Source organism: Lichenostomus cassidix, chromosome 3 (genome assembly GCF_008360975.1).
Source record: "Lichenostomus cassidix isolate B80296 chromosome 3, HeHo_3.0, whole genome shotgun sequence".
Lineage (NCBI taxonomy): Eukaryota > Metazoa > Chordata > Aves > Passeriformes > Meliphagidae > Lichenostomus > Lichenostomus cassidix.
This window is the reverse complement of record NC_139483.1, coordinates 31061514-31087305: the sequence shown is the minus strand read 5'-3', so window position 1 is coordinate 31087305 and position 25792 is coordinate 31061514. Positions and strand designations below refer to the sequence as shown.

The 25792-nt window shown below is 38.2% G+C and overlaps 1 protein-coding gene and 1 long non-coding RNA gene across 13 annotated transcripts in view; one reads left to right on the top strand and one right to left on the bottom strand.

The window, feature by feature from the left end:
* The window catches only part of CEP170 (centrosomal protein 170), a 94734-nt gene extending 82226 nt beyond the window's left edge, over nucleotides 1-12508 (top strand). For 6 of the 12 annotated variants that reach the window (XM_085055163.1, XM_085055159.1, XM_085055157.1 and 3 more), the window contains 6 exons: nucleotides 1315-1492; nucleotides 2928-3095; nucleotides 3393-3481; nucleotides 5712-5805; nucleotides 8632-8683; nucleotides 10140-12508. In XM_085055163.1, the coding sequence (XP_084911289.1) occupies nucleotides 1315-1492; nucleotides 2928-3095; nucleotides 3393-3481; nucleotides 5712-5805; nucleotides 8632-8683; nucleotides 10140-10426 (868 nt within the window). In that variant the 3' untranslated portion in view covers nucleotides 10427-12508. The remainder of the gene's footprint in view (nucleotides 1-1314; nucleotides 1493-2927; nucleotides 3096-3392; nucleotides 3482-5711; nucleotides 5806-8631; nucleotides 8684-10139) is intronic. The other 6 variants (XM_085055153.1, XM_085055155.1, XM_085055156.1 and 3 more) reach the window with 5 other exon arrangements.
* Nucleotides 12347-14203, bottom strand: LOC146439390 (uncharacterized). Its single transcript, XR_014850787.1, has 2 exons — nucleotides 14087-14203; nucleotides 12347-12955 (listed from the first exon to the last, which is right to left on the bottom strand). It is a non-coding gene; the product is annotated as an uncharacterized LOC146439390 (long non-coding RNA).
* Nucleotides 14204-25792: the final 11589 nt, after the last annotated feature.

Below are 25792 nucleotides of genomic sequence, written 5' to 3'. Positions count from 1 at the left end.
CTCTTCCAGTCACTGATAGTTAAAATCAGAATACTGGCTTGAGTGGTCACAGGTAATTGCCATATATTCCTCTACAGCCTTAACCCAATTATAAGTGTATCTAAGCTGCACAAAATTGCACTTCATTTCAGATTGCTGATGGTTAGCCACAAAATCCAGTGTTGGAATTTGGCTGGAAATTTCTCTCATTATGTTTGCCTTTCTAGTTGAAATTCTGTTCACTTAAGCTATCTCTAGGTCAGTGGTGTCCATTCTTTTTGACTTGAAGACAAAATGAAAATAAAGAGCGGCAGGAAGCTCACCTTGAACAATCAATGGCTGTGCAGCCCAGGGTGTGTCACTGTCACATGGCTGTGCTCCTCCTTCCACTCAAGTGGCAGGTGCTGAGTGTCACCGAGTCCTCAGAAGTGGCATTGTCAGCTTGTGTGGCTTCAGTGCCATCAGGCAGAAGTGTGAAAGGGATCACCTGGCAGTGTGTTCTTCTGACCTCTGTAATCCTCACTGGACATTCAGGGTGCCATAGTTAGTAAGGGCTTTTAGCTTTTGCTGTGGGGGGTTTTTTGGCTTGTTCCCTCCTCCTGTTGGGGTGTTTTGGGGAGGAGTGGCACAAGCAGAGCTAGCCAAGCTTCCTCCATGTGCTGAGCAGAATACAGAGAAAAGCTATGTTTTTTGATGTGTGAATCACAAGAAAGGAAAAGGAATCTGTGGCTGAGAATTCAGGTGTATTTTGGTAATGCTATCATATCCAGGTTTTTAAAGTTCAAAAAATATTCTATTTTTGCCACTGGAAAACTTGATTAAATTTGAGGATTTAGGGTATTGATCTGGAATTTCAGACCCATAAGCAGCTTGATCTGAGTGAGCTGCTGGGCTGCTAGAAAATCAGAGGTCCTGAAAATATTTTTTGTGAAATAGGCAAACTAAGGTATAAATTAAATATATTCTAAACATCTCAGATTTACTGTCATGTACACACCTCGTCTGTGCAGTATTTTCAGCATATTTCCTGTGCATCCTCTGTGTTGGATATACTGCATATTGCACACATCTGTCCATGAATCCTAGGAAGAGACCAAGGATACTGTCTTTTGAGATTGCCTTCCACCTTCTTAATCTAGAAAGGCATGCTATTAAAAGCTTCAGTTAAAATTTGCTTTTGTGGTTCTACAAATAATCTTTCCATTTAGAAAGGCATGCATGTTTTCATAGCACCATTATCAGGAACTAGAATTTATAACCTCAAGGGTTGCAGATTGGGCTCTACTGGCCCGAAAGTGTTTGTAGGGGAGAATGTAACACTCTCTTTATTACTAGGATCAGTCAAGATCTGGCTCTCATCGCTCGGGAAATCAACGATGTAGCAGGAGAGATAGATTCAGTGACTTCATCAGGCACTGCCCCCAGTACCACAGTAAGCACTGCTGCCACCACCCCTGGCTCTGCCATAGACACTAGAGAAGAGGTAGGAGATCTTCATGGAGAAATGCATAAGGTTCTTCCTTTTCTTTATTTCTTTTGCTTTTAGCATTTTGCATAGCCTTTTTAGTTATTTCCACTCAGCCCGTATGCATGATGTCTACATTGATTTGGTTTTTTTTATTTGAAGTTCCTTTTCATTTCAACAAACAACCCAGAAGTTATTATATGAACACAGCTTGTCAGAAGGATGCATATTATCTGTCTGTCTCTTTTTTTCCACGAAACGTAGGACAAGGTAGTTATTTGTTTCTTGCTTGTCTGTAGCCTTAGATACTGTTGGATGGTATCTAAGTGCATTTAAAGATACTAGTGTGTATGCACAACCATTTGTAAATGTGTACATTTAATTCTTTGCACAGCTATTAAAAACAAAAAAGTCCCTCTTTTCACAGGTGACATAAAACTTTAATCTTCTGAACACTGAAATACTTAGGTACCATAAGTTAGTTAACTTTAGATTTTCTTTCTTAATAACACTGTCAAAAACTGCCTTGAAATAAGTTTGCTTTATGCTTCTAATAATTCTTATTTTCTTTGCTTACTTCTCGTGTGCTGTTCTATGAATATATTGACTAATGTGTTCTAGTAACTATCACAGGTCTAATGCTGGTAAACATGTTAATCTGAATTTAAGTCATCACTTTCTGTCATGTTACAATTCACCATAATAATGTGTTGTAAATGTTTAATGCATTTTTTTCTTCATAGTATTCCTTTCAAAATGTGTTTTATTCATTTTTGTGTGCATAAATTTTGGTTAATACACTAGTTTACTGTGATTAGTTTAATACTGTCTTTTTCTGTGGAAAAAAAGATATAAACAGCAATAAGAAATCTGTGAGTTGGGTACTCAGAAAAGTTATAAATGCACTCGCATAGATTTTGGGTTCAATTCTCATGAACTGTGGCTAAACTATAAGGAAGAAAAATGTTCTTTTTCTTAGATCCCGTTAGGTCACTCAATTTTTTTTTATTATTAAATAATTATTTTCTTCTTCAAGAAATATGGTGCATTGTGCACATACTGCAGGTGGCAGTATCTCCTTTAGGTAGTATAGGTCTTTCTATAACACTATGACTAATTTGGAAAAAAAACCTAAATTTCAGAATACTTTACTTAATTCCACAGATACATTCCATTAATCAAAGGAATAAATTATTCACTACCAGTTTATAGATAGCTATTATGTTACCTGCCCATAAGCAAAATCTTAGTGGGGCAGTTTAAATTTGCCACGTATGTCTGGTATTCAAAAAAAACCCCAAATGTTCGTTTGCAGAAGATATTCTTACCTAAGAGATGCATCATTTTATACTATACAAGACAAAAGAATGATTTTTATTTGATAGGCATCTTATGAACTATTTCAGGAGAAAAAACCCCAATCATCTGATTTTTGGATGTATCCAGTAGATTTCATAAACTTCATTTTTCTTCTATCCTGCAGTTGGTGGACCGAGTATTTGATGAAAGTCTCAATTTTAGAAAAATCCCTCCAATAGTGCATGCGAAACCCCCGGAAGGGAATGGTCGGCCTAGTGATGCCAGACCTCAGCTGGCAGATGCCCTCGATCCCCCAACAATTACCCGCAGAAGGACTTGGAGCAGAGATGAAGTGAGCACACCACAGGATTCTCTCTAAGAATATGTCTATTTTAAGCTTTTACAATTATCTCCCCGCTTAATATTCTAGACATTATCCTGTCTCTCCTACCTCTAGCAGGTGGCATTAATATTGGAGAAAATTGTGTAATATTTGATTTGCAAAATTTTCAAATATCATTGTATATGATACTAATTGAAGCATAAGAAAGATTTTTTTAATAGATAAAGATACCAAAATATTTAGAATTGTTTCTACTTAATTCCCATTAAACTAATAATATCCTTTTGCATTAAAAACTAATTGCAGGTTATGGGGGACAGTTTGCTGTTGTCCTCAGTCTTCCAGTTTTCTCGCAAGATAAGACAATCCATAGACAAAACAGCTGGCAAAATCAGGTGGGTTTTTAAAAATTTTTGTTATTGCTGAAAATATCTCTTCCCATCAACACTCCCGGCAGTAAAAGAGAGATGTATAATAGACACAGAGCAAATGTACGCAGTAGAAACTTGTCTTTTAAAAAAGCAGTTACCTGTGGCTTTTTTAGCTTTCAGAAAGATTTGGAATGAATACTTTTCTCATTATTCCTTTGGTTTATTTCACTTTATATGAAGAGGAATATCAGGAAAGTTTATGTGGACAGAACAACATCCATCATAGTTCCAACAGAGGAGCTGCTCCAACTTATGCAAATGCTTTGCAAAATCTCCACAACCTCTGTGCAAGTCTTGTAAAACTCCCTTAAAAGATAAGGTTAAAAGGTTGCTGAACTGTAAAATCGAGCCCTGCATGTTTGCCAAGTTATTGCAGGGATTTTGCATTTTAGGAAGAAAGATCAAATGACACAGAGGAGAGCAATTTCAGTAAATCCTTCTGAAAAACAAGGATTGCTCTGGAGATAATGTGATCCTTATTGACTTCAAAATTTACAACAACAGATGTAACCCCTTGTCATTTTTAATTAAAAATTCCTGCTTAAGTAGTTAGATTCCTCCATAGAATGTCATAGTAGCTAAGAGAAAGTGTAGGCATGTCAAAAATGATAACAGGTTGCTCTACTCACAGTTCAATTTAACTTGAATATGTGAGTGTACAACCAGTTGGTGACCACTTTGGTGGACAAGAATAAAAAAAAATTGTAAATACAAAGTTCAGGATTATATAGTTCATATGTTCTTCTTCACATTTTTGTGTATTTAATAACTTAGAAATAGAGAACATGAAAAATAAGAATGTCTTTTGGTTGAACTTCATGCGTGTTAGAAAATATCAGGTCTGTTACGGATTGGTCTATTTTATAAACTGTCTGATATTGGCATATTAGATGAATGAGAGATTAAACACCAAATCAAAAATTTATGTCATTGTAGGGTGATGCAACTAGTAGCAGCAGCAAAATACTAACATATCTGAAAATTGTATTCTCATGTGAATATCAAAAAAGACTTGATCATAGACATCAATAAGAAAAAAAAATCTATATTAATTGGTTAAAACTGTAGGTTAACTGCCATTTCTAGTCCTGCTATTTCTAGTAGGAAGAGTATCACCAGGTGAAAAATCAATTCTTTAAAAACCTGTAACTCATTTTTATTATCTGGTTCTAAAGATCTTTGTGTTATTTTTACTGGTGGTTAACAGGTAATGTTAAATTCAGCTCTTACACATTCCTGATTAATTTGCTGAGATTAAAAGGAAAGTTACCTGCATTGTAATGAATGTAATTATACTGTGATCATGTATGATATTATAAATACAAGCATACCTAGAAATATTTTATATACATTTAAAGAAAGGAGAGTTGCTTTTTTCTATAAAAATGCAGTAAACTTTCATTAATAAGGAGTTATTTCCTTCCTTGGGGAACATTTTCCCCAGGGCTATGTTCAAAACTTCCTTTTCCTCATACACAGAATGGATTTGAATAATATCCTGTTATTCATAATTTCATTAATATTTTGAATCAGAAAAACAGCATTACTTTTAATGTTGTTGTTTAGAGAGCATATAAGGCAGTTAGTACGTGTTACAGATTTTTACCTTAGCTTTGTTTTGAAATACATAAGTTCAGCCAACTGGTGTGCTTCTATTCCTCTTACTGGAATTAAGCCAGTTAAAATTTCTGCCCAGAATAGCTACAATGTCTTCATAATAGAGGTGCTCCAGCCCTCTGTTCATCTTTGTGTTCCTCCTATGAACTCACTCCAGCAGGTCCATGTCCTCCTTATGTTGTGAACCCCAGAGCTGATGCAGTGATGTTTTGCAGTTGTTGTAAAATCCAGTATTAATGGGGAATTTTCTGACTACAGTAAAATAGTTGGATTTTTAAAAAAAAGTCTCAGTGCTGGAGGAAAGAATCAGCTGTGTTTGGGTATATATATACCATAAGCAACTATTTAGCTATAGAACTGCCATTTTAATGTCAGTAATAATGATTTTCTTGACAGCCTGTATGCTTCCCTGAAAATTTAAACTGTATGGTTAGATTTCATCAAGTTTCAGTATTCTATATTTTAGTTTCATTCAGTGCTTCTTATGCTGCTTTCTCCTATTATGTTATTTAATCTTCCAGTTTATTTTGTGGGAATTTTTCTATTTTAAACATACTGTTGGATTTCTTTCTTCTAGAATATTATTTAAGGACAAAGACAGAAATTGGGAAGAAATTGAAAACAAGTTGCGAGCTGAAAGTGAAGTTCCTATTGTGAAAACATCAAGCATGGTATGAATAGTTATCTTTTCTGGGACTGATTATGCTGCTCATCTAAGTAATCAGCAGAGTAATGTGTTGTTTTCAATGACATAAGGGCAAAAATCTTTAAAAGATTTTATTTAGACAGTAAGTACATGTCAAGAGTAAACCTAATCTTTAATAATGACTAAGACTTACTGGCTCATAAAGAAACAAATAATTGTTCAGGGAAAATTCTCAGATAAAGAATGCAGTAAAATTGATCGACTGTATATAGACCATCACTGTGTTTGTTTAACGAAAGGTAACAACCATTAGTTTGAATGTTAGATTGCTTTTGAATGAGCTTGTTTCACAATCTAAAAACTACCTACTAATCATTAATCCTTAATATATATTACTTTATACTATTAATAGTGATGATTACTATTTATAGAAATTCTTGTGGTTTAATACATGTGATGAAAATAATCCATAGACCCGTTGCAATAAAAAGACTCTTCAGTGAAAAATAATCCTGTTGGCTTTGTCTGGAAGTGGTAACTATAGGGCACCCACTAGAACTCCAGCTGTTTAATGTCATAGCCTAATTACATAAATCAGCTATGGTTTATTGCCTAATTCAGGCCATTTCATGACCAGACTGTGTGATAGTGTGAGGGAACAGACCACACGTTGTGTCTCTGTCCACTTCTCTGCTTCCAAACACAGAGTGTAGGGTTTTAAAAACATCCCTGCTTGTGAGAGCAGGCAGAGCTGAGCTACATTACCCATTTACAGAGTCTGCTGTTAAGAATGTCTGTTTACAGAGGCAGAGTTTTTCTCTGGGAGAAAGGTGGGAGAGGAAACTGCTCACATACTTCATATTGGACTGCTCAGAACTCAAATGTGAATACATTTCCTCTGGCATTGAACAGGCTAGGATTTCTCTGTTAGCTCATCATCAGTTATTAAACTCCTCCAGATTAATTTTTCCTGGAAGCTTAAAAAACTTGGCTTGTAATTTCTGCAGAATGGTGTATTTATTAAGAGCAGTCATTATTAACTTAGTATAACTTAATACATTCACTGATAGTTTTTGTTGTGATTTAAAAAATTTTAATTAAACAAGTTCCTCATGGAAGTTTCTAATTTTAGAAATATTATAATATAAGAAGTTTCTCTTATCCATGTCCAGGATAAGATCCAAATTTAGTGGTTTATATTCTAAATGTCCTGCATATGGGGGTTTAAGGTATTCTTTAAAAAAGAAAAAGGTTAGTTTTGTATTTATTCCTTAGTTCAACATTTTCCTAAATCTTTTCAATCTATTTAAAGCATCTTGCATCACTTGAAAGTCTGTGGGTTGTTTGGAGATTTTTGTCTATGCACTGATTTTCAAGTTTGTGCTTAGTTTTCAGAGCAGTGTATTGTTCAAATGCAGTGCTTATTTTTACCACAGAACATAAAAAGTTAAGAGAGGACAGTTGCAAGTGATGTTTGTTTTGTCCTTGGAACATTTATGTCCAGCTCAGATGTGAAATCTGCTTAAAGATAATGACTTTGTGAAACTCAAGATAATCAATCTCTGCCACCCATGAAAATCACAGTACTTACCACAGAACAGCTTTCTGAAATGGATTAATGGTTTTCTGAAATCAGTGCCTTTGAAAATTCTCAGCTTTAGAATACTACTGACAGCTCTCCTCAGCCATGGGATTAACACTATTCTTCAGTGTAGGATACTTCAATTGTAGGATTTACATATTTTTATTAATATAAATATGCTAATTCTATAACCAGGGAAATGGCCCAGGGAAGTGGTCACAGCACCAAGACTGCCAGAGTTCAAGAAGCATTTGGAAAATGCTCTCAGGCACAGGGTGTGATTCTTGGGGTGTTCTGTGCAGGGCCAGGAGCTGGACTCAGTGATCCTTGTGGGTTCCTTCCAGCTCAGGATATTCTGTGATTCTGCAGCTTAAGATGTGGTACATTGAATGATTGCTGTGTTTCTGGGCGCATTGCTGTGGCTGTGGCTGTGTTTGCAAGTAGTGAAGCACAGTGGAGAAAAATGTGTAAGGCAAAGGAGTGCTGAGGCCCCAGCAGTGGTGTGTTGTGCAGGGTCTCATGGGCACAGGCCAGGGGGTGCAGACAGAACCTTGATGCAGTCATCTCACTGTCTGACTCATATCTCAGCAAGGTTATAAATCACTCTGTTCCATTTAATAATGAGTTTACCCTCTAACGTCCCTTAAAGGTCTGCTGTTACTTTGCCCAGTTTCCATAGAACTGGTGTCTGAAAGTCTGTGCTTGAGCACAGGTGACACAGGCAGATGAGCAAGAGTCAGAATGAGGTCTTGTGGGTGGGAGAGAGGGTTCTGGATTTCTGAGTGGGACATAACTCTCCATCCTCCAGCACTCCCACCCAGGACCACTGGGGTAAATGGCTGGGCCACCACCAGCAGGGATGTTCTGGATGCCAGGAGGCACATTCCAAATAGCATATTGCAATTGCGGAAGTCTGGGAGGGGGATTGTTTACTACTGAGAGGTAGTTTAAATCTCTTTTTCCATAATGGAAATTTCCATTATTTTTCCATTATGGCCTTAAGTTGGGACAGAGGACATTCAGATTAGACAACAGAAAAACATTTTTCACTGTTGGAATGGTCAGACTTTGGAACAGATTGCCCAGGGAGGTGGTAGAACGACTGTCCCTGGAGGTGTTTAGGAGGCATCTGGATCTGGCCCTGGGTGATGGTTTAAGGATTACAGTGGTAGTACCATATGGACAGTTGCATTTAATGCTTAAAAGTCCCTTCCAACTCTGGCAATTCTGTCATTCTGTAATAATGAAACATGGTTGTTTCTTTTCTAGGAAATATCATCAATCTTGCAGGAACTGAAACGAGTTGAGAAGCAGCTGCAAGGTACAAATTGGTTTTTTTTCACTTTTCTCTTCTGTAGTTACTTGCTTAAATTTTTTTAATAGATATCTGTATATGTATATGTATACCATGAAACAAAGTTACTGTGATTCATTAAAATATATTCACAGTATCAATAATGTACATTAATATCATATAACTGCTGATTGATTTGGTAAAGAAACACTGGGGTTTTTTTTAAGCAGAGGAGTGATCATATCTTTTTCTATGGGTGATAAAAGGCTCAACTAATAATTAAATAGTCCTGAGAATCCCAAAGGAATTACTTGCAAAACATTCTTAACAGAAATATTTTTGTGGGTAAATACTGGAGAGTAGATGATAAAGAATCCTGAGATCAGGCTTTATAAAGTAGGCTGTGCACATCAGTAGTACCTCATGTGTAACACAGTTCAGTATAAGGAATGCATTAAGACCATAATTTGTAGGAAATCTCGAAAAAACCCACAACTGTCTCTGTTACAATACAAAATGAAAATTCAAAATTAGATCTTGACATCTTCCCTTCACACTACAAAATCCAGTTTTTGTAACTGCAGAGCCCACAGACTACAAAATGGAAAAGTTACTTGGCTTTTCACACACAAAGTCTTGTCTATATATAAAGTGGAAAGAAGTATGTTTTTCTTACAAAGTTTGCTATTTAAACATATATTCCATTTATCAAAGTAAACTTAAAAACTGAGTATTTTTTTAAAGAAATTGCAGTCTGATTTGTGAATTGTTTATACTCAGCTTACTGTTTAATAACAATGGTGGTCAAATGGATTAGTGGTTCATGCTTATCACTATTATGTTTGTTGTAAATTTCCTGTATTTGTTATTTTAGTATTCAGATTTAATCCTACAGCAAAATATTTTTTAGAAAGAAATCTTAGTACATTTTTGCAAATTAAAAAGAAAAGTTCTGTTACGTGTGTCAAATATAATAAAAGATAATAAAATGAAATGGTACCAGGTGCTTCAGTTTGCTCTCACTGTGTGGATAAATGACTGCTCTTTTGTACAAACTTCATTCAATCATGGAATCAGCAACTATAGCTATTTGTTGGGAGTAAGGTGGAACAAAGCATAATATAATGGTAACATCAGGGGAAAAACCACTTAAACTGTCTAAAAATCCCCTCTTTCAGTACATATAACCTAATCATAGATGGTTTATCATCTCTGTTTCCTCTCCACTCATCAGGCAGTGTTTAGTTTGTGCAGTTACATTTCATCTAAAGTTTAGTACATGTAACTTCTTTTGAATATATGTCTCAATTTGCATCTATGTTGGATACACCATTTCTTTGTCATGGGCAGCACACTTAAAAAAACTCTCATCTGTCATAAAAATACAAGTGCAAGATAAGGATTTCCATATTTTTATGGTAACAGAAAATCATATTTTTTATTGTTTCTTCTGTATCCTTCTCATCTTTCCTTGATTGCTTAGCAATTAATGCTATGATTGACCCTGATGGTACCCTGGATGCTCTGAGCAACTTGGGATACGGCAGCCCCGTCTTACCAGCTCAGCCGAAGCCGAAGTCCAGCCCTGTTTCCCAAGGAGCTCGCTCTCCAGCACAGCCAAACTGCCAGCCTGAGGCTCGAGCTGCTCGTCCTGCCACTGGCCCTGTGGCAGCTGAATTGGAAAATGCTGAATCTGAGGCAGATTTCAGCATACATTTCAATAGGTTTAACCCAGATGGGGAAGAAGAAGATGCCACCCTGCGTGAGTGACATCTCACTGTTTGATACAAAAACCTTTCATGTGGAATGTTTAGAAATCAAGGAAAACTTACAATGTTGGTTTTTATAATTTAAAAAAAAAAAAGGCTTGGTCAAACAGCAGTTGTTTTATTAAACCAGTTTTCTTTTATTGTGATGCTTTGATTGTCACACAAATCCTTTTCAAATCATAAAGATATGCATAGATACCAGTGTAGGAAAGCAGATTGTGGCAGGTTTGCCCTTTGTGGTTGTGTGCTTTGCAAAAGAATTATTATATCAGCAGTTTTCCCTTAATAGATTTATTTCTTTTTAAAAGCCATGCAAGCAGTCTAACATTTACTGAAAACCCCAAATCTCTTTGCCAAGCTGCTCTGATGAATGGACTTCCTCCTCTAAAGCTTGTACAGAACTGTTGAACAGTTACATTTGATTCTGAATTAGGTGATTTATATAGGAAACATTATCTTTGACTACAATGACACATTACTGCAAAAGTAAGACAGATTTCAGAAAGCATTCATTCTCATGTACTGGAAAATCTCAAACAGTTCTGTGGTTTATATAACCTTGTTGCTGTGTAAATTGTCTTGGGGTTTACAAGTAAGTTCACATATTATGTTTGCACTAAGATTTGCTGGGAGTGGTAGGTGAACATATCGATATTGTTGAACAGCAAGCAGTGTTTTGGTGTACATAGAAAACTGATAATACTGTCCTTGTATTATCATTGCAGTGTTTTAATCCACTTTCTGAAAAGACTATTTGGCACTTTTTGATCTTCAAATGTCTTTTTGATGCTAATGAAAGTAGAAGTATTTCATATCTCATCTCTGTCCAAATCTTTATTGAAACTGGGAAACAAATTTAAACATACAGCTGTGTGGGACATATTAAAGTATATTGAGGCAAATGGGCTCTCACCAATCCAAACGCAACACAAACTTACAGAAGAAATTACTGTTTATTTGGAATGATCATGAGATGTAAAATTTTCTTTAGGGGATTTGGAAATAGAGTTGTCATGAATTGCTTGATCGATAGATGCACTCCCAAGCAAATGATTTTATTTGCTTCTGTATATTTTCCTGTAGTCTTGCTAGTAAAGCTGTTCCTGTCTTACATATTTAAAAGGATTCTGGACGACGACTGCTAACATGGACATTTTGCTTATACCACTGAAAAGCAAGTCTATTTAAAGTTTCCTATATAAGCCTATTTTCCTTATCAGTTGTCCCAGTAACTTAACATTTGGAAATAATAATAAAAATTAAAGTAAATTACTTTGTATTTCCAGAACACTGTAATTTGGAGGAATGGTTTTTTTTTGTTAAATGTAACTAATAGACTGGAATTTTCTTATGTTTGCATCAGTCTCTATATATTAAGGTTAAAGATACAGTTTTGCAGCTTTTATGAAATGGTCTTTAATATTTCAGCAATAATCCTATATGAGATTTGTTTTTAAAAAATACCTACTTTCTGTACGCTTTTGAATTGTACAGGCTTTCAGAAATCAGTAAAAGTTGGACCAGTTAATAAAGATGCAAAGACTTTTTTTGTAGAGATGTAAAAACAAAACCACTAATCTGTTGTATAATGGATTTCATATTTTCTTTAAAAAAATTAAAAGCAAACAGTCTTCATGTATGACTCAATATGCTCTACTCCAGCTAACTGTGGGAGCCTGAATGACACTAGTTTACAGAGGCTACAGGAAAACTTTTTGAAGGTGCAGAAGGGCAAAAATAAATGGAAACTAGAGCTAGGTGTTGAAAACTGAGTGTACCAAACCATCACCATAATTCCTTCTTTTGTTTAATGCTTGGGAACATAATTTTTCTGCAGATTCAAGTGGAAAGTAGGAAATGGCTGGGAAGGATTAAAGGTGCAGGCTCTTCATACGAGATTCTGTTTGTGTTCTTTCAGGCATTTTACCTTTATGTTGTGTAATAAGCATTTTGCATTACTATGTTATTATTTTGTATGGACATGTTCTCCTTATTTATTTTTGTTACATTTATTATGTATGTTATTTTGTTATATGCATTTACAACTCCATTTTTAAATAAAGTGTTTCTGGAACTTTACAAATGTGTGAATATGTAATTGAGAGCTGGGAAGTTCACACAATCTTCCTGCGGACTAGCTTGTCGTTACTGAAATAGGAAATGACATTTTTTCATAAATATCTTCTCTCCAGAAAAAGTTCTGTTATTGCCACCACTGCATCATTTATTCTGTGCTGACAGTATTGGCTTGCTTTCCCGTACTCAGGTTCTTTTCCTCACTTCAATTGATTTTGTGCACAAAGCTAGAGGCAAAAATAATCCAGTATGCCAGTCACCAAACAGTGGCTCTGTTTCCCTTTGTAGAACGAAAGTGAGTTTTAATGCACCTGCCACCTGCAACACTAGATGGTTATCAGACTGCTTTCCCTCTGCTTCATATATTAGAAAACTTTATTGAATGTTCTGATTTGGCTCCAGACTGGTCCCTTTTTTTTCTTCTGTCCCAGGTTTGACTCTATGCATGGTTTTCCTGCAAGACACAAAATTGCCTTTTCTTAGCTGGCTTCATGCAGAAACAAAACCATGAGTTTAGTACAAAGCTCCAAGAATTTCTTCCCAGGGTAAGCATTTCAGGGGTGCTGAGCTTTGCTGTGGCTTAGCTTCAGCACTCTGATCTTGCTTCTCTGTCCGTATTTTTCCTTTGTATCCCCAGCCTGATGGCATTAAGACAGCACTAATGGCACACAGTGACACTCAACAGCACTCAGCTCTGGAGGAGCAGGAGATTTTTACTGATGTTCAGATGCCAGTTTGGTACAGTTAGAGTAATGAAAAAGTTATAAGGGCTTTTCCCTTGACTTTTTCATATTCCCCTGTTTTGTTATCTGCTATAATTTCCCATAATTTGTTGCTAGCATCCCTCTCTTTGCAGAGGATAGAGGAATGCACTTCTGGGCTTGTATTCTCATGTGCTGACTCCCTGATGTTTAAGCAGAAGTGTAACTCTTCCCATACAGTATTTTCACTGACCACTCTACTTGGAGCCAAGGTTTTGCAAGGCTGTTATTCAGAAGTACTCAGGAAATCCAGCCAGATGGCATCAGTCCTCTGCTCCCTTTAGACATCAGCAAGTGGTGCTGATGTGCTGGGACACAGAGTACAAGCCTTTCCTGATCAGCACTGTTGGCTCCTCCCTTGGCTACATGCACTGCTCTAATTTTACACACAACAGCTATTTGTAATGACACTCACATCTAGCTGTAGATTACAGAAATACAGCTAAGGGTATCATCTGTGTGCCTGACCTGGTAACAGCAAGGTGGTGTTTCACCCCAGCATGCACATTGTACCAAAGCAACAGGTACTGCAGCCTCTGAAGAGAACATTGCCTCATACTGAAAACTGACTTCCAGTCAATGCCTGTTGGACGGCCTTTGTAATTTGAACTGGAAAGATTTTAAGCATAGAAAAGATCTACAATCACTGCTTTGGCATGCAGCCATGAAAAGAAGGGCTGTTCCTAAATGCAGGAATGGGTGAAGCAGTCAGTGACATGGTGTGTACAGTAAAAGGAGGCCACTCGCTGCCTGCCAAGGAGATTTTACACCACAAAGTCTTTTGTATCTGAAGTGAATTACAAGGAAGAAACATAGCTACTCACCATACAAGTTGCTTAGCTTCATCTTGATGAATAACCAGAGTTAAAGTGCAAAAATGTCACTTTGACTTCAAATAGAGCTAGATCTGTAAATGCTGATATGGTTACAGTCCTGGTAGTTCACCCATGATTGCCAAATATTAAATGCATCCGACAATATCTGTCTTGGCAATATTGTCCAAGGACAGCTGCCTAATGCTGAAGAACATTTCCAGCTGCACTAGCTCAGTAATCTTGTAAAAACAATTTTTGTTTTCAACTTGGTAAGCCTTAGCCAGTGCTGTTCCTGCCAGTGAGAGCCAACAGAGCACTGGCTGGGGAGTAAAGCATTTCCTTTTCAGATTCTTTTCTCACTAGTCATATATTTCCAGTATAAAAGATGCACTTAGCAAACAAGTGGGATAATGCATCCCTGGAAATACTTTAAAGCACAATAAGAGAACTGGATGCCTGCTGTCAAAGATCTTTACCTGTTCCAATGAGACCAGAGTCAGCAGTGAAAAACTAAACCCAGTGCTCGCTTTGTCTTGCTGACAGCTTCACATGCAGTTACTATTTTTTGAAATAATTTTTACATCTGAGGAGAGCTCTTAAAATGAAAGGGTGTTACAAAATGCCCTCTCTGGCATGGCTGTATTAAAACAGGTGCTTGTAGTTATTTAATTCCCTTATGGCAATATAGGGCAACGTTTTCAAGTAATACTTGCCAAAATTATTCAAACACTAAGGCCTTGAGTGGAGTGAGGAGATACGGAGATCTGTTCATTTTAGGGGTAGCCCAAACATTTCCACTTACCAATTAACATGTCTAGGCTATCCGTTCCTTAGGGCTAGCATTTTTAGACCTATTTCAAAAAACTAATACATGTGTTTATAAGGCTTTCTGCTACTATGGAATAGCTAAAAATATCAGAAATCTAAAGATCTTAATAGTAAAATATATTTTTATATATTTTAAAAAATTTCTTAAATAAAAAAATGACAGTGTAGAAGCAGAATTAATTTCCTTTTGACCAAACTGCTCTTAAGAGATAATATTATTAAAATTACTTCATTAATTAATGAATGAATGTTTTGTACAAAAATGGGCAACATGAGATTTCTAAGTTCTGTATGGATACATGGATCTTTACAAAGCTGAGCACAAAGAACAAGGATTATATATAAACTCACGAAAAGTTACCAGTTGACTTCATATTTCATTTTCAACATCACTTCTGGGGTAATATGATTTAAAAGTTGAGAAAAATTCATTCAGGATGGAATACAAACGTGGATGTGAGTTGTGGTTCAGGTTATCTATTACTGATTTTGCTGAGAGATTAGGGAAATGACTGCAGATAATTCAGGAGGTTTTAAACATATTTAGAAATTAAGTACCTTAATAATGTTATTGAAGAAAAATGTCATAAATGGTATTTTCCAGTATGGCAACTGATTCATAAATGAGCTGGCAGAATACCTAATTCTCAACAGATGTTATTGGATTAGGAGACTTAATAAAGCGCAAAAAGTTAAGCAAACTTTTTTAAAAAAAATCTCTTGAAAGAAAACAAATGACAGATGAACAGAAGTCAAGGGGAGTGGGGAGGGAACACAGTGACCCCAGCCAGGGCAGTAGGTGTGACTGAACCATGCAGTTGATTCAAGGCAACTTTAGTGCAAAGAAGAGCTCTAAGATGCAGGAAGCACAGAATAATTTGCTTGCAAGAATGGTACTTTCAGAGCTGGTAAGAGGCTGTGCAGGAAAACACTAATCCTGCTCCAAGGTGTGCCTCAGGTGCAGGAGAGACCACAGCCTCCCTGCTCCTTGGCAGGGGATGGCAGCTGGACATACATGGGAGTTACTGCATGCATTAGTAATCACCCAATTTTTTACTCTGCAGAATAGCTGGAGTTTCTCAAATAACTGACCAAAACAATAGGCAGCACTTTCCATACCATGGAATGAAACCCTCCAAACAAATTCATATCCCCCAGTGCAGTTTTTTTAATGTTTTCCTGAAATAATTTTTGGACTTCACAGACAAAATTTAAGTGACTGACTAAAGATGCAGATGTGTAATATTTTAATCTCATTACCTGCAACACTTGGAAACTCGATAGCAAAAACTTGCTGCACAATCATGTTCATTCTTTCTTTTTTCCTTCCAAATGTGCAAGGAATATACACAAACCAGGCCCCTAATGCCATTGCTGCTGTCAGTTTGATGGACAGCTAAGATGTTCATTTACAAAACCCACCTTTTTAAATGCAACTTATGCAGTATTCTGAACACCTAGTAAGTTGCTTTCTTCCCATCACAAGTCTGAGGTGAAAGTATTGCTTTAGTGATTTCTTGATTTTCTAAATATACAAACTCCTTCAATATAGATCTTCTCCAACACCTTTGCAGGTTTAAAAACACTGGGTTATATTGAAAATCACATCTGTGGCTTTACTGAAGTTATTACTCCAAGGGCAGCAAAAGTTCAAATAGAAAATTGAAAACACAGCTTAGTGGCTTATCTCAGCCTGACCATGAGCCCCAGGCATACAGACCTTTGGTACAATGTTTCAAGCTGCATGAACAGGGTTTGCTCTTTGCTGTAAGCAGCATTTGTTGCTTGCAGTTTTGAGAATGTGTTTTTAGGCTTCAAAGCTGTTTTAATATCTATGTTCCTAACTTTGGCCAATTTAAGTATTTTATCAAAGAATCATAGAATAACACAACGGCTTGGGTTGGAAGGACCTTGAAGATCTAGTTCCAGTGGGCAGGGAATTTTCTACCAGACCAGATTGCTCAAATCCCTATCCAACCTGACCTTGAACACTTCCAAGGGTGGGGCATCCACAATTTCTCGTTGCAACTTGTTACAGTACATCGCAGTAAAGATTTTTTTCCTAACATTTAATCTACACCTGCTCTCTTCAGTTTGAGGCCATTTCCCCTTGTCCTATTGCTACATGTCCTTGTAAAAAGTATCTCTCCATCTTTCTTGCAGGCTCACTTTAGGTACTGAAAGTCTGCAGTCAGGTTACCATGAAGCCTTCTGTTCTCCAGGCTGAGCAGTCCCAATTCTCTTAACCTTTGCTTTTACGGGAGTAAAAAGCATTTTCAAAGTTAAAAGTGGCATGAATAAAGAAATCCATCATTTGAATAAAGTGGCATGAATAAAGAAACCCATCATTTCCCTTTTAATGCTGAAGTGATTTGCTTTGGAAAATACGTGGATTTTATGTCACTGGAAGAAAACTGTCAATTAAATTGTGCATTTGTCTCTTAATGGCCCAGCAGAGAATTACAAGTTAAGCAGAGCTGGTCTTCATTAAGTCAATGAAAAGGTTAATGAAGCTGAAGTTTTGCACTTGCTTATCTGAGTCCAAACCCAGATCACTACATTTTGATTTTCACTTACATGCAGTTATGTAAAATTCACAAAAGCATCCCCCCAGCACACGTATTTTTAAATGAATTGGTTGTAAGCTTTAGCCTGACATTGCAAAAGCAATGATTTTAAAATTAGTAGGGAAAAATTAATCCTGACTGACATCAGTGATTCCTTTTAATTGATATTTAAATTTCTCCACATGAGGAAGCATGGTGGAACTTGTCTCACTGCTTAGAATGCAGTGAGTCAAAAAATGGCAGGGATCGGATAGTAGGAAAAAAATCCACAGAACAATAGATATGATTAAAAAGCATATCTGATGTAAATTTCTAATTAAGGATTTTCTCCAGGGAGACACAGTGAAAAGTTTGACACTAAATGAGTTTTGGAGAATCACTGCAGATCCATGGTCTTAGCACTTTCTGGAGCCTCCCAGATGCAGTGCTGAGGACTAGCACAGATAATTTTGCAAACATCAATATTGCTTGCAGGCTTTCATTGCAGTATTGAAGCCAAAGAAACAGTTACAAGATTTTACCTTCCAGTGGTGCTTTTCTTCTGAAATCTTTCAAGCACTTCACAAACATTCATTCTGTTATGAAATTTCTATGAGGAAGTATTTCATCCTGCTCTTACAGATGGGAAAAGGGACTCAGAAAAATCTTGTTTCCTCTCTAGAAAGTGCTGAGACAAGGCTCTGCCATGATCAAAATCTGAGTAAGTGACAAGACACAGCCTGGTTGTACTAATAATGCAGCACTTGGTCTGACATTGCCCATTTTTTAATATCAAAGTTTTCCCCAACTCCCATCGCAGTGACTGTGACAGAGCCAGAGACCTGTGTCTTTGCAGCCAGGTCAGTTTTGCTCACTCCTTCTCTCTCTCCAGGGCACTTTGCTGGCATCTTTTGAGCTGCTGAGATGTGGGTACCTATCCCAGTGAGCTGCATTAGCTGGTCTTGGCAGCTTCCCCAGCAGTTGGTTGCAGCAGGAGGCTAACCTGGCATTTTGGGATAGTCTCCTCTTTCTGTTAACCATGGATTTGTCACACACATAACCCTCAGTACGGTGCATATCTCATAATTTCCATGTCTTCTGAAAATTCCTTTTTCAGGTTTATTCCTATTTCTTTACAACACTGGATGCAGTGATGTGTATCAGTTTTATTTGAATTAATGTGGTCTGCCTGTGCTTGAAGTGTTCTAATTCTCCATGCAAATTATCTTGGTTTATGTGCATATATTTAAAAGTGTCCAAGTTTTTTTAATCTCAAGATTTAATGGTTTAACAGAGGTCAAATCAATAAGCATGTTCAGCCACTGGTACTTGGGGCCTTAGATTTGCTGCTACTTTGGCAGCACTGCAGAAGCACTGATGCAGCCATTTATTTGTTTTTGAATATACAGATTCCATTTCTAAATGTTTGCAGGAGCCCAGAGTGAAAGGCATCTAGTCAAGTGGTTTGTGTTCAATTGTCCAAAAAATATCACTAGTATATGAGAGATAGTCACAAAGCAGTTTCCCCCGAAGGACACAGCTGTAGACCCCAGGTGATTCTAGAGGGTTCTATAGAAACATTCTGCTCTAGAGTCTCAGTTACTAATTGTACAGGTATCCTTCATATATGTTAAATGTCTTAACAACATATCAGAAAAAAAAGGAAAATACGGTGATGGGCTTTGTCGAGCACATGGATACATCTGGAAGAAAAAAATCTGAAGCCTCAAATGTTTTGTATTTAAGATGCCATTTTACCAAGAATTTAGTGTTGAGAAAGGTCACATGGCCCATTAGATCTGCCTTCCTTTGAAAAGTGGTCAAGTTTTCTGATTTCTTTGTCACAGCTGCCACTGAACTATACAAAGTTAATGTTTAAAGGATTGCAAGCTTTCATTTTTCTCAGGGGTCTGGAAGGACAGAGCTAAGTGGATAATCCCACATTCTGTACAAATCTTTTTGGCATTGGTATCAAAGGAGAAACCAGAGGTGGGGGAGAGAGAGTGGTTATTTCAAGACAGTCAAGTTCTCCCTGGCCCATTTTGACTCTGGCTTCCTGTGAGATGATTTCACCATAGGATATACTAGATTTGTGTTACTGATTTTCTCTCTGATAGAAACCTGTGCACTGCTCTGACAGGTGGGTAATAAAGACAAAGCAGTGCTGCTGTTTGTAGCAGCAGAGCTTCTAAGGAAAGCTGATACTTCTGCTGAACCAAGCTGCTACAAATAATGCACTGGACTCAAAGCTTTTCAAAGTGCATTACCATCAGGACCAGAAATGCCCCCAATAAATAAAAGGAAGGGGAAGAAAATTCCCATAAAACATTTTTTTAAAGAATTTAGGTTTCACAGGAGGAAAATAAAACTTTGATTGGACCAACCTCTATTAAATTTGCAGGCAAACCTGCATATCCAACTACAACTTTCGCAGTCTGGTTTTCAACAACTAATGAGTCATGCTGCAAATAAATTCAAGGTATCAGAGACTTCTGCAGAAGTTGATTTTCTGGATGAAAAATCAGGCTGTCCAGAGGAGACACTCTCTTCACCCAGGCGGGCTAGGGTAAGAGGCCATGTTAAAATCTGATTATTAAAAAAGTTTACAGAGATGCATTTGCCTGAATTAAGGTGCAAATGAGACCATACACCGAAGTCAATAGTATGGATTTTATTTAACAGTAAACATGAGAGGGAGGGAGAGAAAGAGAGTAACAGAGAGACAGATTAAGTAGAAAATATTACTCCATGGATCCCACTGGCATCCCACTGATCCTCTTTTTCTGGTTTTCTTGGTGGTGAGAGTCCCACAAAATATAGAGCGCAATGGACTAATAGACATTCAGGGCAAGTGGGAATGCCCAGATACCTGTCCTGGGGGAGAGAGCAGGGGCAGGCTTGACACTGTGTCTGGCAGCAGACCGGAGCAGTTTCCTCACTCGGATCACACGCAGTCCTCTGGTGCAAAGCCTCGGGAATGAGTCTGGGAGTGCCTTGGGGCTCTGATGGATTCTGGCAGCTCCTCAGCTGCCTCTCAGGCGAGTGTGGCCTTCCCAGTATGGGGGGAATGGTTTACAAGTGAGCCAGCTTGTGTCAGGGAGGATGGGTGTTCACTCCTCTGACCAGAGGTTACACCTCACCCCAAAATTCTCCCTCTCCCCTTGTTCATGCAAACTTGCCCTCAGCAGATGGGCCTGTGGCCTGTGGCCTCCCCCAGCCCAGACCCAGCCTGGGATGATTTTCAGCATAGATGCGTTTGGCTTTCTTGTGGATACATTCTTCTCCCTCAGCCTTGTTTATTTCTCCCTGATCTGAGGTATTTTATGGCCAACAGTGTCATCTTTTTCTTATCTCAAGAGCCCTCAGGCAGCTTAACTCTCAGCCCAAAGTTCCCCTCGGGAGGCCTATTCAGGGAGGGGTGGGCTGCCGTGGTCGGAGCTTCTTCATACAGATCTGTCATAATGGGCAAAAAGTCCTTCATAGCAACGTTTAAGCCATTAACCAGAACATTTCAGTCTGTCCTGGTTTTGGCTGGGTTTTCCTTACTTGTTAGTTTCCTAACTAGGGAGCAGCGAGGCCAACAGGAGCCAGCGGCTGGCTGAGAGTGCCGCAGCTCCCCAGGCTGTGCGGCAGCGAAGGCAGTCAGAGCTGCTGTGGGCAGCAGTGCCACCCGAGGGACAGGGACACAGGGACAGCCTTCCAGCCCTTTGTGGGCAGCAGTGCCACCCGAGGGACAGGGACACAGGGACAGCCTTCCAGCCCTCTGTGGGCAGCAGTGCAGCCCGAGGGACAGGGACAGCCCTTCCAGCCCTCCCAGGAGACACAGAAGGAGAGGGAAATGCCAGCAAGGGCTCTGGAAAGCCAGACATCCTCTGTGTCTTGTATATGGGGTAAAAAGAGGGCGCTGATCTGGTTCATTACATTTTAGACAGTTGAAGGCTTGAGTAAATGCCTACGTCTGCTGCTTAGGGTAAGTGAAACGTAAAGAGGGTTGCTTGAAGCAACTAAATATCTCAGGGGCTTTATGAAATTCCTCAAACTGGTTCAAAAACATGGAAGAGAGGAAAGGGCCATTGCTACACTGAGATGGCAGAGCCAGTCAGGTGTTGCTAAAGCTGGAATGTTAAGTGAATAGATCCACAGAATCAAGAAAGACACGGGATTGGCTCAAACATAGGTTTTGGTATGTACAAATAAAGCTGAGAAATGGAAAACCCAAATGCAATTGCTTGGGGTCAAAAAGGGAAAAGAACTGGCAAGTTGAGATTTAAAAATCAGAAAGCTAGACTCTGAACTTTGGGCAAGAAGGCTTATTAACTGAGCTGGTAGGGTGCTAGCAACCACTCAAAAATCAATTAAGGAAAAAAATTTGAGAAAAATTACTGGAAAGGTATCTTGAGTATTCCCTGCATGGAGATTGCCCTTTATATGTAGACCAGGCAAGAAAAATTTTATTCCTCAAATTTAAAATCCTGCCTTTCAAAGTTTCTCAATTTTTAATTTTTTTTAAGTGAAGTACTCATGTCAGAACTATAATTTGAATCATTCTGGCTAATCTTAAACATTTAGTAGCTTGTCATTTCTATATCTGGATTTATCTTTGATTTTCTGGGAACCTGGATAACTGGAATATTTTTATCCCCTCTATGTCAGCATGTGATCTACACATGCATAACAAAGAGAATAACTTTGGCCATTACTTGCTTTTTGTAAGCACTTTTTGGTTTTTCCTGCTGACTGATAGAAGAAAATTGAGTGAAGTATGAAGGAACAGTTTCCAACTTTTACCACATGAAAAGACTTCTGTACAAGCTATTACCAATGCAGATTGAAAATTGCCACTTAGATGCCATGACATACATCCCCAGCATTCTGAGGGACTAAAGCCCCCAATGTAGGTCTCTGGACTATCCTCCTCATTCTCCAGCTGCGCTGATGAAGATAACAACAGATGTGAAGAGATTTGAAGAGCCATCACTGCTGCGGTGGTACATTGAAAGCCAGTGGGAGCATCTCAACAGTGGTGTGTTTCTAGAAATGCTTGCATGATTGATGTTTTCTCATCAGCTCCTCATGTTTTTGGCTGCCCTTGGCCTGGCCAGGGAGATTTAACACAGAGGAAATAAGGAGAGTCTTCTTTTTTTTTTCGACCAGAAAGTGGGATTATAAAAAGATTCTAATGAGCTCTGCAGAGAATTTAAATCATGATAAAACTGAGAATCTGGCTATCAAATCCCCAATATTAACATTACAACTGAGTGAAGAAAAAGTTTTCCACTGCCTACACAAAACTGTATTAGTTTGATTGGTCTCTATCTATCACAGGATTATTCCAAAAATTGTAGTTCATGCTCAGTTAACCATGTCATTCCAGTTCTGAATATCACTGCTCTGAAAGGAGTTTCAGCATGTTGAGAGCTGTTTGAAGACCACTTTATGGGCCTTTCTGTACTCTCACAGTATTATCTCAGAATCTGTCACACTAGGGTGATCCATCTGCTTGTCACAGAATTACCTAGTTCTGAGACCCCTGCTGTGGGCAAGACACTTCTTCCCATGCTCTGCACTCCACTGTTCTTTTTCAAAACACTGAACAATTTTGCAAAAGAGTGAGCACTCACTGAGTTCACAATATTACCTGTAAAGGCAGGAAAGGAGGAGCAGCCATGTGCTAGGTGGGCGGAGCACAGCACCAGGAGCAATTTAAGATGGTGACACAGCTTCTCTGTAGAGGAGATGCTTGCAAGAGGCAGATAGGTAAAGCAGGAAGAAATATGAACCAGCTGCTTTCTAATGCTGAAGCACAACAGATGCAGGGTGAGGGCACAGAAAAGTGCTGCATTGCAAGGTATGTCAGCAACCCTTCCTGTCTTTATTACAATGAAGTTAAAAGAGTTTGACCAGATTTTCACTGATCGCTGACTGTATATTTCTCAACTTACTGTATTTTTACCTAGGTCTACCATAATCAGTAATTTTTGTATTTTGTGATGGGAGGAACTTGTGACTAAAAGCAAAATGTGTCTTAAAAAGTTCATGAAAACTTTTCTTGGTTGATTTTCTTTGTGTTGTTTTAAACCATATTTTAGATTAACGCAGGGTAATAATTCATTTTTCTTTTACTATCAAACAGCTCTCTGAAGAGCAAAGCAGGATCATGTATTTCCATTTGGATTTTTAAAGAGCTCTTTCTAATAGCATGGTCCAAGGTAAATCAATTCTTATCCACAGAATAGAGATGGATGTAACTTAATTCTGAAGTCCTCAAATTCTGTGTGTGTCTGTCAACTCCACTGTGATCCCTAAGTTTTTCTGTGGAGTTGGAAAAGTAGCTTCTCTTGTCAAGAACAAACATTTTTGAATTGTTTAGCAAGTGAAGAATTCCTGTATCCTGTACAATGAATTCTCTAAATTCACTGCCTCTCAAATTTCAGTCAAATGATGACAGCTCAGAGGGTACTTGCCAGGCTGGCCTTTACCTTTAAAATGAAATAGAATGAGTTAGGGTTTTTTTTGCTCCTACACTAAATAAACAAATGACAGAGACATCTCAAGAAGCTGGACAGCCCACTGGTCTTGATTTTATTCACAGAGAAACAGAACAGAAGCCACCAAGTGTCTGTCCCAGTGAGGCAGACAGCTTCTGAGACAGGCCAGCTTTTCCTGAAGGAGATCAGGAAAGGCCATTTGAGTGCCATGTTCATTGGACACCCCCTTCTGCATCTTCTATCACTTGACATGACAAAAACAGTCTGAATTTTTACTGTTTTGTTGTGAGTCTGAGATCAATCGTGAGCATTCAGGACTTTGCCTTTTGTCATCAGATGCATGAGCAAATCTTGTTATGGATTTGAGTACAATGAGCCTCATTTATTTGAAACATTTTATCTGTTTGTGGGTTGTCTCTATGTGATACATTTGCCAGCAGCTCAAGATCTGTGTTTTCTTGCAATTAGTATCCTTATTTCTCCCTGCCTCTCTGGTTGTTGGCAGCTTCTCCAGTCAGTCACTTTTAAGAAAGCCCACAGCAGAGCCTCTCAGGATAAGCACTTCTCCCATTCAAACTGTTTCCTTTCTCACAGCTTCCATTACATAAGTACAGTCAGAGAACTCCATCTCATAGACAACACACAAGAAGCAAAAGCAGTATTTCACCTTGATATTTTCATGCCTGTACTTATTCCCTAATTCTCTGTGTTTTCCAGGGCACCATCACTAAGAATTAATACATGTCAGCTGTGCTGAGCAGTGCAGTAAACACCCATGTTGGAAAGCTAACCCTTTGCTGCAAAATGGCATTTGGTACTTATCTTAGTTTCCAGATTTTTCATGCTCTCAGTAACATGCATATTTACATCAAAAGGCAAATCAATGACCTATAACTGAGCTTTCAAAAGTTATAAGTTATCATATTTGACTGTTTCCAGGAATTTGAGTTACCTGAGCAATGATGAACAACAGCTATTAGATGAGGAATGACCAAGTAGAATTAATTTAAATTAGCTTGAGATAACTTTAATAAACTGCTATAAATAAGCAATTTGTGCTATGCAGTCTCAGCAGTGAAACACAGCAAGAGATCATGCATCAACTACTTAAATAATGATGTTATTATTAGTGCTGCAGCCAGATGCTTACAGGGGCTGAGCAACAACTCTTCTTGGTTTCAGTGCAGCTGTGGAGTGCCAACTCCTGTAAACAACTGGCTAGTGAGGACTAAAGCAAGTCTGGCTCACTCAGGGAAGAATAGCTGTAGCAAAGGTCAGGCTTTGCCATGGGCAGGAGGAAGGCTGGCTGTCACTAGCCTGGTCTCATAACAAAACTGCTGGTGCTGCAGGTTGCTATGGTTTTGTGCACTTCAGAGAGGTGGAGGGGGGAGGAATCTGAACTGGAAAGTCTTGAAATAAGTCCACTGCAGGCAGGATACTTACTGTCCATGAAATGAGAAGGGAAAACATGTAAAACAACAACATCTCCAGCCTTGACACTGAAAGGAGCACCTGCATTTACTACTGTTTTTTTGGCTCTGCCTCCACCATTTTCTTTTTAGACTCTATTGAAGTGTATGTCCTGGGGTTTTTTTCACATTTCAACTCATCTAGAATGGTCCTAGATATGTGGTGGCTTGTCAGCAGGACTATCTAGCCTTAATGATCTGAGAATGAGAGATACCATTTTATATGAGAATGAGAGTACCGGGTCAGTCTCCTAGTCTGACTTTTCTTCACCTTGAAGGGAACCCTTTGCTATCAGAGAAAAGAAACCAAGACAGTTACATTTTTCTCCTATTTGAAACTTAATGTTATAATCCTGACAGCACTGGCCTTTGATTTCTGCTATT